General features: G+C 42.6%; 2 protein-coding genes across 3 annotated transcripts in view; one reads left to right on the top strand and one right to left on the bottom strand.

Annotated features, from left to right (window-relative positions):
- Window positions 1–4103, top strand: part of cdk13 (cyclin dependent kinase 13) — a 7254-nt gene extending 3151 nt beyond the window's left edge. Inside the window, exons 4-14 of the mRNA XM_008308163.3 lie at window positions 18–157; window positions 275–445; window positions 541–730; window positions 852–908; window positions 994–1095; window positions 1204–1281; window positions 1656–1772; window positions 1863–1994; window positions 2072–2265; window positions 2472–2975; window positions 3348–4103. Of these exons, the coding sequence (XP_008306385.1) occupies window positions 18–157; window positions 275–445; window positions 541–730; window positions 852–908; window positions 994–1095; window positions 1204–1281; window positions 1656–1772; window positions 1863–1994; window positions 2072–2265; window positions 2472–2975; window positions 3348–4069 (2407 nt within the window). The 3' untranslated portion in view covers window positions 4070–4103. The remainder of the gene's footprint in view (window positions 1–17; window positions 158–274; window positions 446–540; window positions 731–851; window positions 909–993; window positions 1096–1203; window positions 1282–1655; window positions 1773–1862; window positions 1995–2071; window positions 2266–2471; window positions 2976–3347) is intronic.
- Window positions 1–7978, bottom strand: part of med1l (mediator complex subunit 1-like) — a 27397-nt gene extending 19419 nt beyond the window's left edge. The window contains exon 1 of one of the 2 annotated variants that reach the window (XM_008308168.3): window positions 7789–7978. The gene's annotated coding sequence lies outside the window, so the exon portion shown is untranslated. Of the gene's footprint in view, window positions 1–528; window positions 633–7788 lie in introns of those variants that run through there. The other variant, XM_008308167.3, reaches the window with a different exon arrangement.
- Window positions 7979–8675: the final 697 nt, after the last annotated feature.

Genomic DNA, 8675 nt, shown 5'->3' with positions numbered 1-8675 from the left:
TGTCCTGTAAATCATAGAATCTGTGGCCCAAGATATGGTGAGATTAAGGAAACTGAGATAGACTGGGGGAAACGCTGTGTGGATAAGTTTGAGATTATTGGGATCACAGGAGAAGGCACCTATGGACAGGTGTACAAAGCTAAAGACAAAGACACTGGTGAGTGTTTTTGACACATCAGTTCCACTATGTATGGAGAAAAATGTCAAGGCTAATCCTTTTCTAACCAACTGAATTACATATGTAGTTTAATTTGTCCTCTCTCTTGCCTTGTAGGTGAAATGGTGGCTTTAAAGAAAGTCCGATTGGACAATGAAAAAGAGGGCTTCCCGATTACTGCCATCAGAGAGATTAAAATATTGCGACAGCTGAACCACAAGAGCATCATCAACATGAAGGAGATCGTCACAGATAAGGAGGATGCTCTCGACTTCAAAAACGATAAAGGTGTGAACGAGGCGACCGCACCCTCCGACCGCAGCGCATTTATTCTCATATGTAGCTGTTTGTTGACTAAAATCTTTTCCTACCTTCGAACACAGGGGCTTTCTATCTTGTATTTGAATACATGGACCACGACCTCATGGGTTTGCTGGAGTCCGGTCTGGTTCACTTCAACGAGAGCCACATCAAGTCTTTCATGAGACAGCTGCTTGAAGGTCTGGATTACTGCCACAAGAAGAACTTTCTGCACAGAGACATCAAGTGCTCAAACATTCTGCTCAATAACAAGTACGTTTGTGGTGTTTAATAGTTATCTCTCTAAATATATATCCATATATACTTCATGCTTGTTTTGTCACATATCTCTAGTTATGTTGAAATACTGTTTTTTTTTTCTTCTCCTTATCAGAGGTAAAATAAAACTTGCAGACTTTGGTCTGGCTCGACTGTACAACTCTGAAGAAAGGTGAGCCTCCATTATCCCCCTCTCCTTCCTACTTCCCTCTGAAAACACCATGATTTCAGGTCAATAACTCAAATATCTCTCGCAGTCGGCCATACACCAATAAGGTCATCACACTATGGTACCGTCCACCAGAGCTGCTCCTGGGAGAAGAGAGGTACACGCCTGCTATAGATGTGTGGAGCTGTGGGTAAGTGCAGGGAGGAAATGAGCAGAGTTTTCTTTTTTCTTTTTTTTTTAAAATGTTATTGGGTGTCTCATGGCAATAAACTGTATGGGTATTTTTTGGCCGTTTCAGATGCATTCTGGGAGAGTTGTTCACAAAGAAACCCATTTTTCAAGCTAATCAGGAGTTGGCCCAGTTGGAGCTCATCAGGTATGTTGTACAATTGGGTCAAACCGTTTTTCCACTACAGTTTACAACCTGGGAGAAAGAGTATTGCAACATATGTCTGGCCTCAGTTTAGGAACTCTGCTGTCAATGGTAGTCCTGGCTACAAAGTTGGCTAAAGGTTTAGCAGAATCAAACTATAGCTTGAAGAGGAAAAAAGCAATTATTGAGGCCAAGCTTATTAAAAACGGTTGAAAATAGCTGAAAAAAATAGATTAATAAAAGGAATTTGAAATGAATTTAAAAAAAATTAAAGCCAAAATGCAGCAACACGGAAAAGTAGCAGAAATAGCCAATAGTTTACTGAGGTAATAGTTTAAAGATTTGCAAATTGTTTCATTTTGTTTAACTTGTTGCAGCCGTATATGTGGCAGCCCATGTCCTGCTGTCTGGCCAGATGTCATCAAACTTCCCTTCTTCAACACCATGAAACCAAAGAAACAGTACAGGAGACGGTTAAGAGAGGAGTTTGCTTTGTGAGTGCCTGTGAATGATCACCTCATCACAGTTGCTGTTTATTCCTTCTACTAGTGTGTTAAACCTGTGGTTCTGCTCCCTCTGCTCAGCGTACCTCCCACAGCCCTGGATCTGTTTGACCACATGCTGAACCTGGATCCCAGCAAACGCTGCACAGCAGAGCAAGCGCTCGGTAGCGAGTTTCTGAAGGATGTGGACCCAGACAAGATGCCCCCACCTGAGTACGGTCACACCGTTAGCCCTTCTTGTCTCTGCACTCCCAGAGTTCATGTTAACTTAACGTTTGTGTCTCCTACAGCCTTCCACTGTGGCAGGACTGTCACGAGCTGTGGAGTAAGAAACGTCGCAGACAGAAGCAGATGCCGGAGGAGCTGGTGGCCCCCAAGGCCCCGCGTAAGGAGCTGGGCCTGGACGACAGCCGCAGTAACACACCCCAGGGATTCCCTGCTGCCGGTGGCAAACCTCAAAACGCAGCAGCTTCTGCTCTGCTCGGTGAGTCCACCATTAAACTGTTTAATTTGATCAAATATGTTTGTGAGCTCTGTGAGCTTTAATACAACCAATCTGCATGACATCAAACAACCTAGTCAACCCAAAAAAGTTCATAAATGAGTAGTTTGTAAAACCTAACACTAAAAAGTTTGAGTTTAAATGAGTAGTTTGTAAAACCTAACACATCTTTGAACCCTCCTTTACAGATCCAAAGGGTCCAAACTCCCAGCTGACACAGGAGCAGCTGGCGGTCCTCCTGAATTTCCTGGGTCAACCCAAGAGCGCTGGCAACATGGCACAGTTTGTCCAGTCGGTGAGCACAAAGGTCAACCAGGAGACGTTGCAGCAGCTCTCCAAAGCCCTGGCTCCCACCGACCCCGCTGAGCCTCCCCCTCAACCTCTACCTGCCAAACCTCCTCAGCCTCCTGCTCCCACGGGAGTGCCCCGCACACCACCAATGCCCAAGCCCCCGTCACCGCCCGTGTCCGCACCATCAGGTTTACCAGACGGGGAGGCTGCAGCTGCCACCCAGACCGCCATGACCATGCTGCTCGCTCAGCTCCTCCAGGCTCAGCAGCCCCAGAGGCAGGAGGCGGCCGACGGAGGAGAAGGGACGGAAAGCACAAACTCCACTGCCACAGCGCCACCAGGAGGCCCACCACTACCCCCAGAGGTCAAGCAGCCTCCAGAGCCCAGCCCAGTCTCTCCAGGTAAACCGTTAATTCAAAGTGCAATAGAAGACACTGCTGCGTCTCCTCATATGTTTCTGGCCTCATGTCAGTGACAGATGATTGGTTTTCCAACTGAAAGGTTAAATGGAAATGCTTGAGGCCCAGGAGAGTTTCCTGATGGAGTGTGATGTATGGAGTGTGTTGTGTAAAACCCGCAAAGTACATTAGCAGATGAATGTGGAAAAAATGCAACAATCATGCAACAATTCCATGTCTTGATTGAATTCTAAAACCTCAGCAGTTCTGCCGTGCTTCATATTTAGTATAATCTCATCCATTCAAGCAAAGGTTTAGAAAACCTCTAGAAAAAGTTTATATCTTAATACTAACGTTATTTTATTTGTGAACCAGTTTCAGAGGTAGGTGCCATTCCAATCCTGCCACCTGACCAGAGACCACCCGAGCCCCCAGAGCCACCTCCACACTCTGACCTGGACTACCGTCAGCCTCCACCCGAGCCCAAGATCGCCCACGCTCCTCCAGTTGCATCAGCAGTTGGGGTCGATGGCGGGAGGCCTCCGGAACAGGACTACCCACCTCTCCCCCCTCCTGCAGAGGGACCTGGATACGCCGGCGATTACAGCCATCAACCGCCCCCGCCGCCACCACCCTTCACACCAGCAAGGTTCGGGGACAGCTACATGGGTCACATGTTAGGCGGGGGACTACCTCCTCACACTCTGAGAGACGTGTTTAGTGGACCTGGCCAGGTCACTGGGTCCTCATCCAGTACTGGGGTTCTGGCCCCAGCTCATCCAGACCCATTCCCTCCAGGTCCTGGGGCCACAGGGCAAAGCAGCATGGTGTTCTCTGGGGACAAGGACCATCGTTTTGAGTACAATCAGAGCCCCTTACCCGTGGAGCCACAGCCCAATCCCAGCGCCCTCCACCTGTACAACCACACCATGGCTCGAAAGGACGGCGTTCCTCCTCCACATCTCCCTCCCCCCATCCCAGCACAAGGACAACCCTGGGGCTCCCCCTCACAAGTCGGGGCTCCGCCACTACCCCTTGGCTTTGTCCCACACATGAACTCGACGGCGACTATCCGAGGACGAGGACTGCCTTTCTGAACAACTGGAAGTCTGGAAGGCAGATTTAGATAGACTCGGAAGAGGAAAAAAAAAAATCCCGAGGACTTGTTTGACTAGTTCTCCGGAGCCTGAAGCAGACACATCTGGAGATGCACATGCCCAGATTGTAACAACGTAAATCTGTGAAGCGTTGTATTCCTCCCCCTCAGCCTGTAATGTGGAGTACAGCGCAGAAGGACAGCTGCAAACTACCGAGAAGAGCGTTTTCTTGCTCGTCCCATTTTCATATTTTTTTTTGTAATCTACTCTGCTGTCTTTTAAATTAAACTTGTCCAGTGTACATTTTTTCCTTTTTTGCAGGCAGGTGACTTTTGAATCTCTACCTTCGGCCTGTCTGTTACTGCTCCGGGACAGACTAGTATTTTTTTTTTTTTGCACTACTGACTTATTTAGGTGGAAACTGTTTTAGCTACAAAAGGAACGGACGATGTGCTGTCACACGTGTGCACATAGAATACGATCAGTAAATGTAGTGTCCTGTTTTTTTATGCCCAAACAATAACTGTGCTGATTATTACAGAATCAGCCAGTCAGGTTTTTTTTTTTTTTTTGAGACCGCTAGTTCCAGTGAGACTGGCAGCACTTGGACAACTGCAGCAGATTTACGTCCGACTTTTACAGAGAGAAGGCTGTTTTCACTGTTAAATTCCACTTGCCTTTTTGCCAGTAGTTGTAAAAAAACGACAAGAAAAAAACAGACCAGAGTTCCAAAAAAAAGAAACATTTTGTATTAAAATGATTGTTCTTTTCCCTTCTTCTTTGGCAAATGTTTATTAAAGAAAATGCCAAATGTGTCTTTGTCTTGACTGTTATTGGAAATGGTTATATCGCATCACACCACTAGATGGCAGTATTTTGTAACCTAACGTGTCCCTGTAGTTCAGCAGTAACCTTGGCTTCACTGCTGTTAAATCTTGACATTTAAAGCTTTACATTCAGACTGGGAAATAGATATAAAGTAGCCAAAAGTTTCACAAAACAGCTTCCGGCTAGATAAGTAAAACAAATTTAAAAATGGTGAGTAATGGAAGTAGCCAAAATGTATCCAATTACATCAGGAGATGAAGCAGCTAAAACTCTATAGAAGAAATAAATAATAATACCTGAAAAGCTAAAAGCTCAGTAAGACAACAATGAGCCAAAGAATCAAGTGACTAGTTCTCCGGAGCCTGAAGCAGACACATCTGGAGATGCACATGCCCAGATTGTAACAACGTAAATCTGTGAAGCGTTGTATTCCTCCCCCTCAGCCTGTAATGTGGAGTACAGCGCAGAAGGACAGCTGCAAACTACCGAGAAGAGCGTTTTCTTGCTCGTCCCATTTTCATATTTTTTTTTGTAATCTACTCTGCTGTCTTTTAAATTAAACTTGTCCAGTGTACATTTTTTCCTTTTTTGCAGGCAGGTGACTTTTGAATCTCTACCTTCGGCCTGTCTGTTACTGCTCCGGGACAGACTAGTATTTTTTTTTTTTTGCACTACTGACTTATTTAGGTGGAAACTGTTTTAGCTACAAAAGGAACGGACGATGTGCTGTCACACGTGTGCACATAGAATACGATCAGTAAATGTAGTGTCCTGTTTTTTTATGCCCAAACAATAACTGTGCTGATTATTACAGAATCAGCCAGTCAGGTTTTTTTTTTGTTTTTTGAGACCGCTAGTTCCAGTGAGACTGGCAGCACTTGGACAACTGCAGCAGATTTACGTCCGACTTTTACAGAGAGAAGGCTGTTTTCACTGTTAAATTCCACTTGCCTTTTTGCCAGTAGTTGTAAAAAAACGACAAGAAAAAAACAGACCAGAGTTCCAAAAAAAAGAAACATTTTGTATTAAAATGATTGTTCTTTTCCCTTCTTCTTTGGCAAATGTTTATTAAAGAAAATGCCAAATGTGTCTTTGTCTTGACTGTTATTGGAAATGGTTATATCGCATCACACCACTAGATGGCAGTATTTTGTAACCTAACGTGTCCCTGTAGTTCAGCAGTAACCTTGGCTTCACTGCTGTTAAATCTTGACATTTAAAGCTTTACATTCAGACTGGGAAATAGATATAAAGTAGCCAAAAGTTTCACAAAACAGCTTCCGGCTAGATAAGTAAAACAAATTTAAAAATTGTGAGTAATGGAAGTAGCCAAAATGTATCCAATTACATCAGGAGATGAAGCAGCTAAAACTCTATAGAAGAAATAAATAATACATGAAAAGCTCAAAGCTCAGTAAGACAACTATGAGCCAAAGAATCAAGTCCGTTCAGAAAAAAGTAGATAATTATTTTACCACAAAAAAGCTAATGAATAGCCCAGGAGATAAGGTCCTTTATCTCTGTACTGACCTCAACCTAAGTTAACTAAAAGTACATTAAATGTGTTACTTAAAAAGTACAGCAATTTACCAAAAGATAATTAAAGCTCAGGCAAAAATAAAGTTAGAGTTAAAGTTTAGCCAAAGGTACAGCCAGAGAAATAACAATTAGCTCAGGGTAAAGGTACAAGTCAGTCTAGAAAAGTTGGCCAAAGCCCACAGACAGCTAACACTTAGCCAACAATTTAGCAAACATACTTCAGTAGACACATTCAAATAATCCACAGCACTAAAATATTGAATGCAACGAATAAACCTGGTCAGAAATCTGTTAACAACTAAGGATTAGCAAGATTAGTAGAGAAGATAACGGTAAAGGTTGATGCCACACACACAGGACATAAGGCACAATGAAATCCTCTCAGACCCATGGTGCAAAATGACAAGAATATTATAAAAATAAAAAAGAAATTTACAAGCGGCAAGGAATTAACGATAAAAGTTCAGAAGCTATTGATTAGTCTTTAAGGAATGACACCTAACCATTAACCAGCATGATATAAAAACAAAAACAAAAACATGTATAATGTAGCCAGACCCAAAATACTAGAAAAGTGCTAAATAAAAATCCTGCAAATGACTGGGAGATAACCTGAAGTTAAACAGCGTCGCCGTAACCAAGTCAGATGATAAAATGCTAACTTAATTAATTAGGCAAAATGGTCAAAGTTGGACAAATACAGTATGTATGAGAAATTCAAGATAAGATCAAAGCATACAGTAAGACATGCAACACTTATCCCAGAAAGTCAGTCAGTAATATTAGAAATGATTAAAACCTAGCCAATCTTATAGAAAAAAAAAAACTTTAAATTGTCTAAAAGAAAATGTCCATAAATGAAACTGAATCCAATAACTAGAAGCTACAAGAGACAAATCCAGCTCATAAACAGACATAGAACCAGGAATGGAAACAAAGATTTGATCGCACCAAGTTCCTCAGGTTTCTTTGAACAACTACTGACAAAGTGTGCAGGAGATCAAACTCCAGAGAGACGGCAGCCACTGTGTCAGACTCCTCACACATCAGTCTCCCCCTCCATCCACTCCCCACATCAGTATCTGCATCTGTCACACTTCACATTGCTGCTAATGAAAAAGTGATTATCTCAGAGGGAGAAAGCTTGTGCACAGCCTCAGTCAGAACGTCTACGGCACCTCGTCTGTGATTAATACGCCGTGGATGATGGATTGCTGATGGATCGCCTGGCTACGACTGGCAGCATCATATTTTCTCCGTGATTGATTGAAACAACAGTCAGTGGGATTTAAAGGAAAGAGGAAGAAAAATCTGAAGAGGCAGCAGCAGCTGCTGAGAGGATTCATTTTTACCTGAAGTGTCGTTTCTGCCGGAAGAAACCTTTTTCGACCTCAGCTCAGGCCTGACACCATCCAAACCCTGGCTTTAGATGAAGAAAAAACAAAACAAAACAACACTTACAATCCCAATAAAACTCCAAACATTTCCTCCAAGCACCAACACCTGAGGAGATGTGAACAGGTGAGCTGATTATATGGTCACCTGACTTCCTGACATCCAATGAAAACCTGTGAATTTATCAGGGTTTCCTATCATGTAAATAAAGTAATAAATATTCTGTTTAAGTAACATAATTACACATTAGTTCACAATATAAACATGAAACAAACATTAAAAAATGTAAACATCCAAATGACTTTTTTTTTACTCTTACCAACATTATCATTTATTTATAACAACATTTTATATTTACATTTTTAACAGTATAGTTATTTCTTAGCACATGAACAAATACAAAAACATTGATCAAAAGTCTGATTTGCAGCCCTTCTCAGAGGATGTTCTTGGGGTCAAAGTCAAATCCATGGGGGCCCTAAAACAAAAATTGATTGGATGTTCTTAAAATCTTGGGGTCAAAGTCAAATACATGGGGGCCCTAAAACAAAAATTGATTTCACATGGACCCACAGGCAGTGATCTCCAGCCTGAGAATAAAAAACCTTCAGAAAGGAATCCATCTGTGCTTTCACCATTAGCTGCAATGCCCTTTTGAAGCACAGTGTGGTGCTAAAGGACCAGAACATAATCTTAATTTAATCTGCATCACAATCCACCTCAGTATGATTTCATAAGCATGTGCAAAACTGAAGAGAGACAAAAAAAAAGAAAAAAGAAAATGAGCAGGATCCACCTTTCACCCTGGAACCAAAGATGCACAAATATGCAGATGATGGTGTGA

This window comes from Cynoglossus semilaevis, chromosome 3 (assembly GCF_000523025.1).
Source record: "Cynoglossus semilaevis isolate Cse_v1.0 chromosome 3, Cse_v1.0, whole genome shotgun sequence".
Classification (NCBI taxonomy): domain Eukaryota; kingdom Metazoa; phylum Chordata; class Actinopteri; order Pleuronectiformes; family Cynoglossidae; genus Cynoglossus; species Cynoglossus semilaevis.
Note: the sequence above shows the minus strand (reverse complement) of the source record. Positions and strands in the feature narration are given on the sequence as shown.